Here is a 16817-nt window from a genome sequence, read left to right as displayed (position 1 = left end):
CCCCCCGTGTCCCCCCCCCGTGACCCCAGGGCACCCCCCCCGTGACCCCCCCGTGTCCCCCCCCCGTGACCCCAGGGCACCCCTCCCGTGACCCCCCCGTGTCCCCCCCCCGTGTCCCCAGGGCACCCCCCCCGTGACCCCCCGTGTCCCCCCCCCCGTGTCCCCAGGGCACCCCTCCCGTGACCCCCCCGTGTCCCCCCACCCCCGTGTCCCCAGGGCACCCCCCCCGTGACCCCCCGTGTCCCCCCCCCGTGTCCCCAGGACACCCCCCCCGTGACCCCCCCGTGTCCCCCCCCCGTGACCCCAGGGCACCCCCCCCGTGACCCCCCCGTGTCCCCCCCCCGTGTCCCCAGGGCACCCCTCCCGTGACCCCCCCGTGTCCCCCCACCCCCGTGTCCCCAGGGCACCCCCCCCGTGACCCCCCGTGTCCCCCCACCCCCGTGTCCCCAGGACACCCCTCCCGTGACCCCCCCCGTGTCCCCCCCCCGTGACCCCCCGTGACCCCATCGGAGCCCCCCGGGGTCCCCCCGCGCCCTTGGCGGGCGGGGCGGGACAGCGCCCCCTGGCGGCTGGAGGCCGCGGGGAGGAATGGGGGGCTCTGGGCGGGGCACGGGGGGCAGGGGGGGCACGGGGGGCAATGCGGGAGTACCGGGGGGCACCGGGAACACTGGGGTTACTGGGAAGCAACGAGACCGGGGGATGCTGGGGGTAACAGGGGGCACTGGGGGCCTTGGGACAGTTGTGGGGCACGGGGGGGAGGGGGCTGGGCTTGGCCGTGGGGTGCATTGGGGGGCCGTGGGGTGCAAGGGCGTGCTATGGGTGCAGTGGGGTGCAGTGGGTGCCAGGCGGTACCGTGGGGAGCCATGGGTGCCGGGCGGTGCAGTGGGTGCCAGGAGGTGCTGGGGGTGCGGGGGGGTGCAATGGGGTGCCGGGCGGTGCAGTGGGTGCCAGGAGGTGCTGGGGGTGCGGGGGGGTGCAATGGGGTGCCGGGGGGGTGCCGGGCGGTGCTGGGGGTGCGGGGGGGTGCAATGGGGTGCCGGGGGGTGCAGTGGGTGCCGGGCGGTGCAATGGGGTGCCAGGGGCTGCAGTGAGGTGCCGGGGGGGTGCCGGGGGGTGCTGGGGGTGCCGGGGGTGCCATCTGTGCCGGGGGGTGCAGTGGGGTGCCGGGGGGTGCAGGGGGTGCTGGGGGTGCCGGGGGTGCCACCTGTGCCGGGGGGTGCAGTGGGGTGCCGGGGGGTGCAGGGGGTGCTGGGGGTGCAGTGGGTGCCACCTGTGCCGGGGGGTGCAATGGGGTGCCGGGGGGTGCAGGGGGTGCTGGGGGTGCGGGGGGGTGCAATGGGGTGCCGGGGGGTGCTGGGGGTGCGGGGGGGTGCAATGGGGTGCCGGGGGGTGCAGGGGGTGCGGGGGGTGCAATGGGGTGCCGGGGGGTGCAGGGGGTGCCAGGAGGTGCTGGGGGTGCGGGGGGGTGCAATGGGGTGCCGGGGGGTGCCGGGCGGTGCTGGGGGTGCGGGGGGGTGCAATGGGGTGCCGGGGGGTGCAGGGGGTGCCGGGCGGTGCAATGGGGTGCCAGGGGGTGCAGTGAGGTGCCGGGGGGGTGCCGGGGGGTGCTGGGGGGTGCAGTGGGTGCCACCTGTGCCGGGGGGTGCAGTGGGGTGCCGGGGGGTGCTGGGGGTGCCGGGGGTGCCACCTGTGCCTGGGGGTGCAGTGGGGTGCCGGGGGGTGCTGGGGGTGCCGGGGGTGCCACCTGTGCCTGGGGGTGCAGTGGGGTGCCAGGGGGTGCAGTGGGGTGCCGGGGGGGTGCAGTGGGGTGCAGTGGGGTGCCGGGGGGGTGCAATGGGGTGCCGGGGGGTGCAATGGGTGCCGGGGGGTGCTGGGGGTGCAGGGGGTGCCACCTGTGCCGGGGGGGGTGCAGTGGGTGCCGGGGGGTGCAATGGGGTGCCGGGGGGTGCTGGGGGTGCAGGGGGTGCCACCTGTGCCGGGGGGGGTGCAGTGGGTGCCGGGGGGTGCAATGGGATGCCGGGGGGTGCTGGGGGTGCAGGGGGTGCCACCTGTGCCGGGGGGGGTGCAGTGGGTGCCGGGGGGTGCAATGGGATGCCGGGGGGTGCTGGGGGTGCAGGGGGTGCCACCTGTGCCGGGGGGGGTGCAATGGGGTGCCGGGGGGTGCTGGGGGTGCAGGGGGGTGCAATGGGTGCCGGGGGGTGCAATGGGGTGCCGGGGGGTGCAATGGGGTGCCGGGGGGTGCTGGGGGGTGCAATGGGTGCCGGGGGGTGCAATGGGGTGCAGGGGGTGCTGGGGGTGCCGGGGGGGTGCCGTGGAACGTGTCCCCTCCCCACTGGCCATAGCAGCACCCCACGGTAGGGTCGTGGGGCGCTGCCCTGGCCCCCCCGTGACCTCCCCCCGCCATGCAGGAAGGGGGGGCCGGGCTGACGGAGGTTTGTGGCTTCCCGGGTGGGGGGACAGGGACGGGGACAGGAAGGGGACCAGTCCCCCCCCCGTCTCACACCCCCCCTCCCCGGTGGCTTTGGGGTTTGCGGTGGCCCCCGGACCTGCTGGGAACAGGAGGGTGCCGCTGCTCCCCCCGCCCATGTCCCCCCTGAGTTCCCCTTGTCCCCCCCAGGTCCCCCCCCGACCTTCTCCAGCCCCCCCCGGTCCCATCTTGTCCTCCCAGTGCCCCCACAGCCCCCGGCTCTCTCCTTGCTCCCCCTCCATGTCCTCCAGGTTTCCCTTTGTCACCCCCCCCCAAGGCCCCCCCATGTCCCTGCCCCCCCCATGTCCTTATCCCCTCTTTGTCCCCCACCCTCCCTGTGCCCCCCAACCCCATCGCCTTGGTCCCCACATCCTCCACGCCCCACATCCCCAGCTCCCCCCCCACCCCGCAGTCCCCTCAATGTCCCCAAGTCCCCACGGCTCCCTCTTGCCGTGTGTCACCCCCCCCCCCCCCAGCGTCCTCATGGTCACCTCTTGTTTCCCCCAGCACGCCCCCACCCCGTGTCCCCATGGGTCCCATGGCCCCCTCTTGTCCCCATGGTCTCCTCTTCTCTCCCCCAACGCCCCCCTGCCATGTCCCCATGGTCTCCCCTTGCCCCCCCCAAGTGTCCCCATGATCCCCTCTTGCCCCCTCCGTGTCCCCCTCTTGCCCCACCCCCAATTTCCCCCCCTTGCCCCTCCCAAGTGTCCCCATGGCCCCTGGTGTTCCCCCCTGCAGTGTCCCCATAGTCCCCCTTGTCATCCCCCCCGATGTCCCCCGGCTGCCCATGACCCTCTCTTGCCCGCCCCAGCGCCCCCCCCCCCCATGTCCCCATGGTCTCCCCTTCTCGCCCCAGTGTCCCCATGACCCCCTCTTGCCCCCCCCCCCCGTGTCCCCATGGCCCCCCTCTTGCTTCCCCCACAGTGTCGCCATGGACCCCCCCCCCCAGTGTCCCCATGGTCTCCTCCTGACCCCCCACCATGGCCCCCTCTTGCCTCCCCCAGTGTCCCCATGGAGCCTCTCTTATCCCCCTCCAAAGTCCCCCCAATGTCCCCCGGGCCCCCACGGTCTCCTCTTGTCCCCCCAGTGCCCCCCCGCCATGTCCCCATGGCCCCCTCTTGCTTCCCCCCCACAGTGTCGCCATGGTCCCCTCCTGACCCCGCCCCTCATGTCCCCATGGCCCACTCTTGCACCCCCCCAGTGTCCCCATGGCCCCCCCCCACAGTGTCCCCATGGCCCCCTCCTGTGTCCCATGGCCCACTCTTGCCCCCCCCTAGTGTCTCCATGGCCCCCCCCCACAGTGTCCCCATAGCCCCCCCCTGTGTCCCATGGCCCACTCTTGCCCCCCCCTAGTGTCTCCATGGCCCCCCCCCACAGTGTCCCCATGGCCCCCCCCCTGTGTCCCATGGCCCACTCTTGCCCCCCCCTAGTGTCTCCATGGCCCCCCCCCCCACAGTGTCCCCATAGCCCCCCCCTGTGTCCCATGGCCCACTCTTGCACCCCCCTAGTGTCCCCATGGCCCCCCCTCACAGTGTCCCCATGGCCCCCTCCTGTGTCCCATGGCCCACTCTTGCACCCCCCTAGTGTCCCCATGACCCCCTCCCCAGTGTCCCCATGGCCCCCTCCTGACCTCCCCCCCGTGTCCCCATGGCCCACTCTTGCACCCCCCTAGTGTCCCCATGGCCCCCCCCCGCCAGTGTCCCCATGGCCCCCCCCCCACAGTGTCCCCATGGCCCCCTCCTGACCTCCCCCTGTGTCCCCATGGCCCTCTCCTAACCCACCCCGTGCCCCCCCTGGCCCCCACTTGCCCCCCCCCCCAGTGCCCCCCCTGGCCCCCACTTGCCCCCCCCCCCAGTGTCCCCATGGCCCCCTCTTGCCCCCCCCCCAGTGTCCCCATGGAGCCTCTCTTATCCCCCTCCAATGTCCCCCCAATGTCCCCCGGGTCCCCACGGTCTCCTCTTGTCCCCCCAGTGCCCCCCCGCCATGTCCCCATGGTCTCCCCTTGCCCCCCTGCCACGTCCCCCCAGTTCCCAGGGACTCCCCCAGTCCCACCCCGCAGCCCCCCGGCCGACGTGATGGGGGGGGCCGCTGTTCCCGGATGCCTGGGTCCCCCCGGCCCCCACCCCGCTGTGGCTGCCGTGGTTTTGGGGGGGCCCCTTCCTGCCGCCTTCCTGGGTGCTACCCAGCCCTGCGGGGCCATAAATGTCCCCCGGGGCTCGAGGGCGGGCAACGATGGCCCCGCTGCTGCTGGCCCTGCTCGCTGGGGTCACTGGTGGGGACCCCCAGGGGGACGGGGACATGGGGGACATGGGGCTATGGGGGGGGCGGGCTGGGGATGTGGGGCGTGGGGGACACAGGGACAGGGCCATGGGGGAGATGGGGACACGGCGGGTGGGGGACAGGGACCAGGGCGATGGGGGTATGGGGACATGGGGAGGGGACAGGGGGCTTTGGTGGGATGGGGATGTGGGGGGACACAGGGGACATGGGGAGGGGACAGGGGGCTTTGGTAGGACGGGGACATGGGGGGTGACATGGGGGACATGGGGAGGGGACGGGGGGCTTTGGTGGGACGGGGACATGGGGGGACACAGGGGACATGGGGAGGGGACAGGGGGCTTTGGTGGGACGGGGACATGGGGGGTGACATGGGACATGGGGAGGGGACAGGGGGCTTTGGTGGGATGGGGACATGGGGGGACACAGGGGACATGGGGAGGGGACAGGGGGCTTTGGTGGGACGGGGACATGGGGGGACACAGGGGACATGGGGAGGGGACAGGGGGCTTTGGTGGGACGGGGACATGGGGGGACACAGGGGACATGGGGAGGGGACGGGGGGCTTTGGTGGGATGGGGACATGGGGGGACACAGGGGACATGGGGAGGGGACAGGGGGCTTTGGTGGGACGGGGACATGGGGGGACACAGGGGACATGGGGAGGGGACGGGGGGCTTTGGTGGGATGGGGATGTGGGGGGTGACATGGGGGACATGGGGAGGGGACGGGGGGCTTTGGTGGGATGGGGATGTGGGGGGACATGGGGGACATGGGGAGGGGACGGGGGGCTTTGGTGGGATGGGGATGTGGGGGGACATGGGGGACATGGGGAGGGGACGGGGGGCTTTGGTGGGATGGGGATGTGGGGGGACATGGGGGACACAGGGCACATGGGGAGGGAACGGGGGGCTTTGGTGGGACGGGGACATGGGGGGTGACATGGGGACATGGGGGGGACACGGGGAGGGGACAGGGGGCGTTGGTGGGACGGGGACATGGGGGGTGACATGGGGGACATGGGGGGGACACGGGGGCACACGGGGGGGACGTGTCTCCTGATGTGGCACTGCCCAGCCCTGCTGCTGGTGGGGGCCGAGGGCTCCCCGCCGGGCACCCTGCCTGTGGGTGCCGGGGGGCCGCAGCTGGGCACCCCCGGCTTCCAGCATCCCCCCGGCGCCGAGGAGGGGCTCCACCTGAGTGACGACGACATCATGGTGAGGGGACGTGGGGGGCACGGGGCTGGGGGGCACCCACGGGGCACTGGGACGGCATCACTGGGCGCACCCATAGGGGCTCTGGTGGGGACCCACGGGGGACTGGGAGGGCCCTGGGAGGGGTCCTGGTGGGCGCCAAGGGGGGTTACCCGTGAGGGCAGAGGGGTGGCATTGTGGGGGCACTGGTGGGCACGGGGAGGGCACCCATGGGGGCCTGGGCGCGTACTGGGTGGGGACTGGGGGGGGGGTGGCATCCACGGGGGACTGGGGCGGGCAGCAAGAGAGGGACTGGGAGGGCGCTGAGGGGGACCCCGGGTGGGCACCGGGCTGGCGGGGGGGGGGCGCTGGGGGGCACCGCTGGGTGCTGAGGCGTGGGTGCGCAGAGCGGCGAGGGGCCCCCCTCCGGCCTCGGGCGCTGCTCCATCTGCAAGTGGGTGGTGAAGAAGCTCAAGCACGTCGTGGTGAACCCCAAGGACAAGGTGAGGCCGGGGGGGGGACGGGCAGGGGGACACGGTGCCCCCCCCCCGGGCGCCAGTCCCCGCCCCGCGCGAAGCGTCCCCGTGCGAGGCCGTGTCCCCCTCGTGCAACGCCCCTCGTGCGACGCCCCCGTGCAGGGCAAGGCACGACCCCTGTGCTGTGCAAAACCCCTGTGCACGGTGATGCACCCCGTGCAAGGCCCTCGTGCAAGGCACTATCCCCCGTGCAAGGCCCTCGTGCAAAGCAATACCCTCGTGCAAGGGTCTCGTGCAAGGCACTATCCCCCGTGCAAGGCCCTCGTGCAAAGCAATACCCTCGTGCAAGGGTCTCGTGCAAGGCAATTCCCCTCCCCGTGCGAGACGATGCCCTTGTGCAAGGCCCTCGTGCAAGGGGATGCCCCCCATGTGACACCCCCCCCCGCCGTGCAAAGCCCCCGTGCGCAGCGACGCCCCCCCACGCCCCACCGCCCCACCCCTGTGCCCCCCACCCGCGTTCCCACCCCCCAAACACTCACCACGCGCGCCCCCCCCACCCACGCGCGCCCCCCCCACCCGGTGCCCCCCGCGCCCGGTGCCCCCCATACGTGCGCCCCCCCCACGTGCCCCTCCCGTGTGCCCCCCCCAGGCGGGGGTCGCGAACATCACCCACCGCCTGTGCGGGCGGCTGGCGGTGGGGAAGGGGCTGTGCCGTGACCTGCTGAGCCGCGCCCTGGCACCCATCGAGGCGGCCCTGAAGCGCCACGAGACCCCCACCCACCTCTGCGCCCACCTGAACTGGTGTCCCCCGCAGCCCTGAGGAGGTGAGCCCCCCCCCCCCCCCCCCCCCGGGGACCCACACGCCCGGCCGCACCTGCCCCACGAGGGCTCTTGAGTGGGGGGAGGGACGCGGCGCCTCAGAGCCCTGACGGGAAGGGGACGGGGCAGGGGGGTGGGGGGGCGCACCCATGGGTGCTGCCGGCGGGGGCGGGGGGGCCATGGGAATGTGGGAGCGTGGGAACATAGGGGACGGGGGGGCCATGGGGGTGTGGGAACATGGGGGGGTGGGGGGACATGGGGGGATAAGGGGGTGTGGGGGGACATGGGGGGACATGGGGGGACATGGGGGTGTGGGGGACATGGGGGGACACGGGGGGACATGGGGGGACATGGGGGTGTGGGGGACATGGGGGGGTGGGGGGACATGGGGGGACATGGGGGTGGGGGGGACATGGGGGGACACGGGGAGACATGAAGGGACATGGGTGTGTGGGGGGACATGGGGGGACACGGAGGGACATGGTGGGTCATGGGTGTGTGGGGGGACATGGGGGTGGGGGGGACATGGGGGGACACGGGGAGACATGAAGGGACATGGGTGTGTGGGGGGACATGGGGGTGTGGGGGGACATGGGGGTGTGGGGGACATGGGGGGACACGGGGGGACATGGGGGGACATGGGGGTGTGGGGGACATGGGGGGACACGGGGGGACATGAAGGGACATGGGTGTGTGGGGACATGGGTGTGTGGGGGGACATGGGGGGACATGGGGGGACATGGGTGTGTGGGGGGACATGGGGGGACATGGGGGTGGGGGGGACATGGGGGGACACGGAGGGACATGGCGGGTCATGGGTGTGTGGGGGGACATGGGTGTGTGGGGGGACATGGGGGGACAAGGGGGTGGGGGGGACATGGGGGGACACGGGGGGACATGGGGGGACAAGGGGGTGTGGGGGACATGGGGGGACACGGGGGGACATGGGGGGACACGGGGGTGTGGGGGACATGGGGGGACACGGGGGGACATGGGGGGACAAGGGGGTGTGGGGGACATGGGGGGACACGGGGGGACATGGGGGGACATGGGGGTGTGGGGGACATGGGGGGACACGGGGGGACATGGCGGGTCATGGGTGTGTGGGGACATGGGGGTGTGGGGGGACATGGGGGGACACGGGGGTGTGGGGGACATGGGGGGACACGGGGGGACATGGCGGGTCATGGGTGTGTGGGGACAAGGGGGTGTGGGGGACATGGGGGGACATGGGGGTGGGGGGGACGTGGAGGGACATGGAAGGGCATGAGGGGACATGTGGGACGTGGGGACGTGGGGGGACACGGGGGTCTGGGGAGGGCACGGGGGTGGTGACACGGGGACATCGTGGGAGACAGGGGCCGGGGGCACAGCGCCCGTGGGTGCCCTGTCCCCACTGCCACCTCCCCGCCAGGCACCAGCCAGCTCCGAGGGCACCCGATGTCCCCCGCGGCCCCCTGAACTGCCCCCCCCCCAGCGCCACCGGTGCCCCCCGCGTCCCCCCACCCATCCCCACCCATCCCTCGCGGCTCAATAAAGTCATTGTCACCGCAGGGGCGGCCCCCGCTCCGTCCCCGCTGCCGGGGTGGGATGGGGACCCCGCCGGGGTCACGGGGCCGTGGGGCCGGGGGGTGGCAGCCCCCCGGTGTCCCCGAGGCGGGCGTCGCGCCAGCGGCCACCCCCCGGCGGGGCTATAAGAGGCGCTGGGGCTCGGCCCTGCCAGGGCCGCCATGGCACCGCGGCCGCCCGCGCTGGCGCTCCTGCTCGCCCTGCTCCGCGCCGCCCCAGGTAGGGCCCCCGCACCCCCGGCCCCGGCACCCCAACGCTGGGAGACCCCCCGCCCCGCGCGGGGTGCCTCCCCACGTATGGGTGCCATCCCCCCGCAAAGCTGGGTGCCCCCCCAAGGCTGGCTTCCTCACCCACGGCTGGGTGCACCCCAGATGCGGGTGCCCCAGAAAAGTGGGTGACACCCCAGATCTGGGTGTCACCCCTCCCAAAGCTGGGTGCCCCCCAAAGTTGGGTTCCCCCCCCAATGCTGGGTGCAACCCGAGGGCTGGGTGCCGCCCCTCCCAAAGCTGGGTGCCCCCCAAAGTTGGGTTCCCCCCCCAATGCTGGGGGCAACCCGAGGGCTGGGTGCCACCCCTCCCAAAGCTGGGTGTCCCCCCCAAAGGTGGGTGCCCCCCCAAGGCTTGGTGCCTCACCCACGGCTGGGTGCACCCCAGATCTGTGTGCCCCCCTGCCAAATCAGGGGGCACCCCCAGATATGGGTGCCACTCCTCCCAAAGGTGGGTGCCCCCCCAAGGCTTGGTGCCTCACCCACGGCTGGGTGCACCCCAAATCTCTGTGCCCCCCTGCCAAATCAGGGTGCACCCCCAGATATGGGTGCCACTCCTCCCAAAGGTGGGTGCCCCCCCAAGGCTTGGTGCCTCACCCACGGCTGGGTGCACCCCAAATCTCTGTGCCCCCCTGCCAAATCAGGGGGCACCCCCAGATATGGGTGTCACCCCTCCCAAAGCTGGGTGCCCCCCAAAGTTGGGTTCCCCCCCCAATGCTGGGGGCAACCCGAGGGCTGGGTGCCACCCCTCCCAAAGCTGGGTGTCCCCCCCAAAGGTGGGTGCCCCCCCAAGGCTTGGTGCCTCACCCACGGCTGGGTGCACCCCAAATCTCTGTGCCCCCCTGCCAAATCAGGGTGCACCCCCAGATATGGGTGCCACTCCTCCCAAAGCTGGGTGCCCCCCCCAAGGCTTGGTGCCTCACCCACGGCTGGGTGCACCCCAAATCTCTGTGCCCCCCTGCCAAATCAGGGGGCACCCCCAGATATGGGTGCCACCCCTCCCAAAGCTGGGTGCCCCCCCAAGGCTAGGAGCATCCTCGGGGTGGGTGCACCCCAGGTCTCTGAGCCCCTCAAAAGTGGGTGCACCCCCAAGGCTGGGTGCAGCCCCCTGGAGACCCCATGGTGGAGTGGGGGGGCAGGGGCCAGACACCTGGGTCCCCTCCCCAGGGTTGGGCCGCGGGGGGGGGCTGTGGAGAGCCCACATTGGGGGTGAAGGGTGGGGACCCCTGGGTCCCCTCTTGAGGTTGGGAGGGAGAGGGGGGACCTTGGGTGGGGGGTCCCAGACACCTGGGTCCCCTCTGGAGGTGGGACACCGGGGAGGGGCACTGAGGATGGGGGGTCCCGGTTGCTTGGCCCCCCCCCAGGAGGGGTGGGGGTGGGATGGGCACATTGTGGGTGGGGGGTGTTAGGGTGGGGGTCCCAGACGCCTGGGTGCCCCACGAGGGCGGGGCGCTGGGTGCTGATGGCAGCCACAGGGCTGGGGGTGCCGGAGGGGCGCTGTGGGGTGCCCCCCGATGCCTGGTGCCAGAGCTGGGAGACGGCGCTGCGCTGCGGGGCCCTGGGGCACTGCGCCCGCCACGCCTGGGCGCCCCCCGCCACGGTGAGCCCACTGCCCCACAGACCCCCCGCAGTGCCCCACAGACCCCCGTGGATCCCCAGAGACCCCCCCGTGTGACCCCAGAGACCCCCGTGTGTCCCCACAGGCCCCCGTGTGTCCCCATAGCACCCCCCGTGTATCCCCACAGACCCCCCCGTGTCCCCCCAGGACCCCGTGTGTCCCCATAGCACCCCCCGTGTATCCCCACAGACCCCCCCGTGTCCCCCCAGGCCCCTGTGTGTCCCCATAGCACCTCCCGTGTATCCCCACAGGCCCCCGTGTGCCCCCATAGCACCCCCCGTGTATCCCCACAGGCCCCCATGTGCCCCCATAGCACCCCCCGTGTGTCCCCACAGGCCCCCATGTGTCCCCATAGCACCCCCCGTGTGTCCCCACACCCCTCCATGGTCGTATATTCCCAGCACACCCCTCTGTCCCTCGGGCCCCGTGGCCCCATGCCCTACGCCCCTTGTCCCCCATCTCCCCACACCCCAGTTCCCCCACGTCCCAATGTCCCCACGTCCCAATGTCCCCATGTCCCAGTGTCCCCCATGTCCCCGTTCCCCTTTGTCCGGACACCCCAATGTCCCCCCGTCCCCCGCCCCCATGTCCCCATGTCCACTCTCCCCCATGCCCCCAAGCCCACACATCCCCATGTCCGTGTGTCCCCACATCCCAACGTCCCCACGCCCCCGTGTCCCCGAGTCCCCGTGTCCCCCTGTCCCCCTGTCCCCACGCCCTCTCTCCTCTGCCCCCCGAGCTCACCTCCCCACGCCCCACGTCCCCTCGTGCCCGTGTCCCCACGTCCCCGCGCCCACCCCCACCGCCGCCTCTCGCAGGACGTCTGTGCCGACTGCCAGGAGATCGTCACCCTCCTCACCCGCATGGCCAACGAGTCGGCCACCAAGGTGCCCGCGGGGGTGGGGGGCTCCGGGGGGCGCAGCGGGTGCCAGCACGGTGCCAAGGTGGCCGTGGGGTGGGCGCAGGGTGGGGGGGCTCCGGGGGGGCGCAGCGGGTGCCAGCACGGTGCCAAGGTGGCCGTGGGGTGGGCGCAGGGTGGGCGCAGGGTGGGGGGGGTCCGGGGGGTCGCAGCGGGTGCCAGCACGGTGCCAAGGTGGCCGTGGGGTGGGCGCAGGGTGGGCTCTGGGGGGCTCTGGGGGGGCGCAGCGGGTGCCAGCACGGTGCCAAGGTGGCGGTGGGGTGGGCGCAGGGTGGGCTCTGGGGGGCTCTGGGGGGGCGCAGCGGGTGCCAGCACGGTGCCAAGGTGGCCGTGGGGTGGGCGCAGGGTGGGCTCTGGGGGGCTCTGGGGGGGCGCAGCGGGTGCCAGCACGGTGCCAAGGTGGCCGTGGGGTGGGCGCAGGGTGGGCGCAGGGTGGGGGGGGTCCGGGGGGTCGCAGCGGGTGCCAGCACGGTGCCAAGGTGGCCGTGGGGTGGGCGCAGGGTGGGCTCTGGGGGGCTCTGGGGGGGCGCAGCGGGTGCCAGCACGGTGCCATGGTGGCGGTGGGGTGGGCGCAGGGTGGGCTCTGGGGGGCTCTGGGGGGGCGCAGCGGGTGCCAGCACGGTGCCAAGGTGGCCGTGGGGTGGGCGCAGGGTGGGCTCTGGGGGGCTCTGGGGGGGCGCAGCGGGTGCCAGCACGGTGCCAAGGTGGCCGTGGGGTGGGCGCAGGGTGGGCTCTGGGGGGCTCTGGGGGGGCGCAGCGGGTGCCAGCACGGTGCCAAGGTGGCCGTGGGGTGGGCGCAGGGTGGGCTCTGGGGGGCTCCGGGGGGGCGCAGCGGGTGCCAGCACGGTGCCAAGGTGGCCGTGGGGTGGGCGCAGGGTGGGCTCTGGGGGGCTCTGGGGGGTCGCAGCGGGTGCCAGCACGGTGCCAAGGTGGCGGTGGGCGCAGGCGGCCGCGGAGGGCTTCCTGCGGCGGGAGTGCGCGGCGCTGCCGGTGCCCACCATGGTGACGTCGTGCCAGGACCTGGTGCACAAGGCCTTCAGCCTCCTCCTCGCTGACCTCGAGGGGCACCTCGTGAGTGAGCACCCGCGGGTGCTGCGGCGGGGGGCGGGGGCAGCGCGGGGGGCTGGGCCACCTCGGGGTGCTTGGGGACCCCGTGCCATCTGGGGACACCTCGGGGTGCTGGGGAGGGGGGTTTGGGGACCCCGTGCCATCTGGGGTCACCTCGGGGTGCTGGGGAGGGGGGTTTGGGGACCCCGTGCCATCTGGGGACACCTCGGGGTGCTGGGGAGGGGGGTTTGGGGACCCCGTGCCATCTGGGGACACCTCGGGGTGCTGGGGAGGGGGCTTTGGGGACCCCGTGCCATCTGGGGACACCTCGGGGTGCTGGGGAGGGGGGTTTGGGGACCCCGTGCCATCTGGGGTCACCTCGGGGTGCTGGGGAGGGGGTTTGGGGACCCCGTGCCATCTGGGGACACCTCGGGGTGCTGGGGAGGGTGCTTTGGGGACCCCGTGCCATCTGGGGACACCTCGGGGTGCTGGGGAGGGGGGTTTGGGGACCCCGTGCCATCTGGGGACACCTCGGGGTGCTGGGGAGGGTGGTTTGGGGACCCCGTGCCATCTGGGGACACCTCGGGGTGCTGGGGGCTTTGGGGGCCCCGACCACCCAGGTCACCTTGGGGTGTTTGGGGACCCCGTGCCACCTGGGCCACCTTGGGGTGCCCTGTGCCGGGTGCCCCCTCTCCCCCTGCACCCCACAGAAGCCCTCAGCCATCTGCGCCCACCTGGAGCTGTGCCCCGGCGAGCTGGGGGGGGCCCCGGCCGCGCCCCCCCTGGGGATGCTCAGCGCCCGCCTGCAGGTGGGGGGTCCTCGGGGCACGCGTGGGAGTGGGGGCACCGGTGTTGTGTCGGTGGGCGTCCCCGTGGGTGTTCACCTGGGCCGCCCCACGCCCACGAGTGGGGGCCTCCCCGCGGGCACCCACAGCCCTGGAGCCAGGCACCCACAGGCCCCTCGGCGGGCGCGAGGCAGCGCCGCGGCCCCCACCATTAGGCTCCAGAGTGAACGCCTCTCCCCAGGCGGCCGCCGGCGAGGCCCTGCCCGTGCCCGTGCCGCTGTGCTGGCTGTGCCGCACCTTCCTGGCCCGCGCCGAGGCCGCCATCCCGACGCGGGCGCTGGGGACGGCGGCGGCGGGGCTGTGCCGGGCGCTGCCGGTGGCGGCGGTGGGCGCGTGCCAGTGCCTGGCGCAGCGGTACATGGCGCTGGCGCTGGAGGGGCTCCTGGGGCGCCTGGCCCCCCGCCTGCTCTGCCGCCTGGCCCTGGGCTGCCGCCCCGAGGTGGGGGGCGCCCCGCTGCCGGCGCCTCCCCGGCACCCCCTGGGAGCCACCGGGGCCCCGCCAGCCGCCTGTGCCGGCACCGAGGTGAGTGAGGGGACGCGGTGGCCTTGATGGCCCCGGGGGGGCGGGTGGCACAGGGGGGGCCCTGGGACACGCCTGGGGGCGGGGGGGGCACGGGCCCCAGGGATGTGACAGGGCACCCAAGGGTGTCACAGCCTGCAGGGTCATGCCCTGGGGTGTCACAGCCCCTGGGGACACGTCCTGGGGACCCCAAGGGTGTCACAGCCCCTGGGGACATGTCCTGGGGACCCAAAGGGTGTCACAGCCCCTGGGGACATGTCCTGGGGACCCAAAGGGTGTCACATCCCCTGGGGACACGTCCCGGGGACCCAAAGGGTGTCACATCCCCTGGGGACATGTCCTGGGGACCCAAAGGGTGTCACAGCCCCTGGGGACACGTCCTGGGGACCCAAAGGGTGTCACAGCCCCTGGGGACACGTCCTGGGGACCCAAAGGGTGTCACAGCCCCTGGGATCATGTCCCGGGGACCCAAAGGGTGTCACAGCCCCTGGGGACACGTCCTGGGGACCCAAAGGGTGTCACATCCCCTGGGGACACGTCCCGGGGACCCAAAGGGTGTCACAGCCCCTGGGGACACGTCCTGGGGACCCAAAGGGTGTCACATCCCCTGGGGACACGTCCTGGGGACCCAAAGGGTGTCACATCCCCTGGGGACATGTCCTGGGGACCCAAAGGGTGTCACATCCCCTGGGGACACGTCCTGGGGACCCAAAGGGTGTCACAGCCCCTGGGGACACGTCCCGGGGACCCAAAGGGTGTCACATCCCCTGGGGACACGTCCCGGGGACCCAAAGGGTGTCACAGCCCCTGGGGACACGTCCTGGGGACCCAAAGGGTGTCACAGCCCCTGGGGACACGTCCTGGGGACCCAAAGGGTGTCACATCCCCTGGGGACATGTCCTGGGGACCCAAAGGGTGTCACATCCCCTGGGGACACGTCCTGGGGACCCAAAGGGTGTCACATCCCGCAGGGACACGTCCTGGGGACCCAAAGGGTGTCACAGCCCCTGGGATCATGTCCTGGGGACCCAAAGGGTGTCACAGCCCCTGGGGACACGTCCTGGGGACCCAAAGGGTGTCACAGCCCCTGGGGACACGTCCTGGGGACCCAAAGGGTGTCATATCCCCTGGGGACACGTCCTGGGGACCCAAAGGGTGTCACAGCCCCTGGGGTCATGTCCTGGGGACCCAAAGGGTGTCACATCCCTTGGGGACACGTCCTGGGGACCCAAAGGGTGTCACAGCCCCTGGGGTCATGTCCTGCGGACCCAAAGGGTGTCACAGCCCCTGGGGACACGTCCTGGGGACCCAAAGGGTGTCACATCCCGTGGGGACACGTCCTGGGGACCCAAAGGGTGTCACAGCCCGCAGGGACATGTCCTGGGGACCCAAAGGGTGTCACATCCCCTGGGGACACGTCCTGGGGACCCAAAGGGTGTCACAGCCCCTGGGGACACGTCCTGGGGACCCAAAGGGTGTCATATCCCCTGGGGACACGTCCTGGGGACCCAAAGGGTGTCACAGCCCCTGGGGACACATGCCGGGGTGTCACAGCTCCAGAGGAGGTACCCAGCGGTCCCACAGCCCCAGAAAGTTGTCACCCCCCCCCCCAGAACCTGCCAGGGTCCCCAAGGGTGTCACAGCCCCCGGGGGACACACTCAGGGGTGCCACCAGCTACAGGACCCCCCCCCGCCAAGGGGGGCACTGAGAGTGCCACAGTGCCAAGGGATGCACTGCGGACATCACGGCCTTGGGGGGGGGGTCCCAGGGGCGTCCCCACGCCGGGGGGTCCCGGGGAGCCCCTGACACCCATGTCCCACCCCACAAGGACCTCCCCGCGCTGTCGCCAAACGTGGGGCTCTGCGCCCTGGGCCCGACCTACTGGTGCTCCAGCCCCGAGGCCGCCCGCCGCTGCCAGGTGAGTTGGGGGCATCCTTGTCCCCAAAGCAGGGGGCAAAGGCGGGGGCTGGCGCCCACCTCACCCCCCCACCCCGCTCTCCCCCAGGCCCTGCAGCACTGCCAGGAGCACGTCTGGGCTTAGGGGGGCACAAGGAGCGACCCCAGCCGCCCCCCTCACCCCCAGCCCCCAAATAAAGCTTGCAGAGCACCCTGACCGGTGTCCCCAGTTTTTCAGGGTGTTTCGGGGCGCGGCGGGGGGTGATGGGGTGGGGGTGGGGGCGGCTTTCTCGGAAAGGAGGTGGGTTTTCACACGTCCCCAGAAGGTGCGAAAGCCACGACCTTCCCCCCGCGCCCGGATCAGAGCGGAGGCGGAAGAGGGTTACCGAGGTGCAGCGGGGGGCTTTTCATGGCGGGAGGGGCACCGGGAGCAGTTGGGGTGCCCCAGGGGGGCTGGGGTGCCCTCGGGGGGCTTTGGGTGGTTCCAGAGGGGGTTGGGTGCCCCCAGAGGGGCTGTACCGTGCCCATGAGGGGGTTTTGGGTGCCCCCAGGGGGGTTCGGGTGCCCCTGATGGAGTCTGGGGTGCCCCCAGGGGGGCTGAGGGTGCCCCCAAGGGGACGTTGAGTGGTTCCAGAGGGGGCTGGGTGCCCCCAGAGGGGCTGTACAGTGCCCATGAGGGGGTTTTGGGTGCCCCCAGGGGGGGTTGGGTGCCCCCAGGGGGGCTGAGGGTGCCCCCAAGGGGACGTTGGGTGGTTCCAGAGGGGGCTGGGCGCCCCCAGAGGGGCTGTACAGTGCCCATGAGGGGGTTTTGGGTGCCCCCAGGGGGGTTCGGGTGCCCCTGATGGAGTCTGGGGTGCCCCCAAGGGGACGTTGGGTGGTTCCAGAGGGGGCTGGGTGCCCCCAGA

The 16817-nt window shown here is 72.9% G+C and overlaps 1 protein-coding gene across 1 annotated transcript; it reads left to right on the top strand.

The window, feature by feature from the left end:
• The first annotated feature begins 10528 nt into the window (after positions 1-10528).
• SFTPB (surfactant protein B) lies at positions 10529-16057 on the top strand. Its single transcript, XM_064472512.1, has 8 exons — positions 10529-10666; positions 11503-11571; positions 12549-12674; positions 13361-13459; positions 13692-14022; positions 15570-15580; positions 15845-15934; positions 16022-16057. The coding sequence occupies exons 1-8, from the start codon at positions 10529-10531 to the stop codon at positions 16055-16057; spliced, it is 900 nt and encodes a 299-aa protein (XP_064328582.1).
• The last annotated feature ends 760 nt before the right edge of the window (positions 16058-16817 follow it).

This window comes from Phalacrocorax carbo, chromosome 24 (genome assembly GCF_963921805.1).
Source record: "Phalacrocorax carbo chromosome 24, bPhaCar2.1, whole genome shotgun sequence".
NCBI lineage: Eukaryota > Metazoa > Chordata > Aves > Suliformes > Phalacrocoracidae > Phalacrocorax > Phalacrocorax carbo.
Note: the sequence above shows the minus strand (reverse complement) of the source record. Positions and strands in the feature narration are given on the sequence as shown.

Bases quoted from the DNA above. Each gene is read 5' to 3' on its own strand.
- SFTPB (XM_064472512.1), top strand. From the start codon at position 10,529: ATGGCAGCCACAGGGCTGGGGGTGCCGGAGGGGCGCTGTGGGGTGCCC. The intron at 10,667-11,502 runs GTGAGCCCACTG...CGCCTCTCGCAG, and splicing joins CCTGGGCGCCCCCCGCCACG to GACGTCTGTGCCGACTGCCA. The intron at 13,460-13,691 runs GTGGGGGGTCCT...GCCGCCGGCGAG, and splicing joins TGCTCAGCGCCCGCCTGCAG to GCCCTGCCCGTGCCCGTGCC.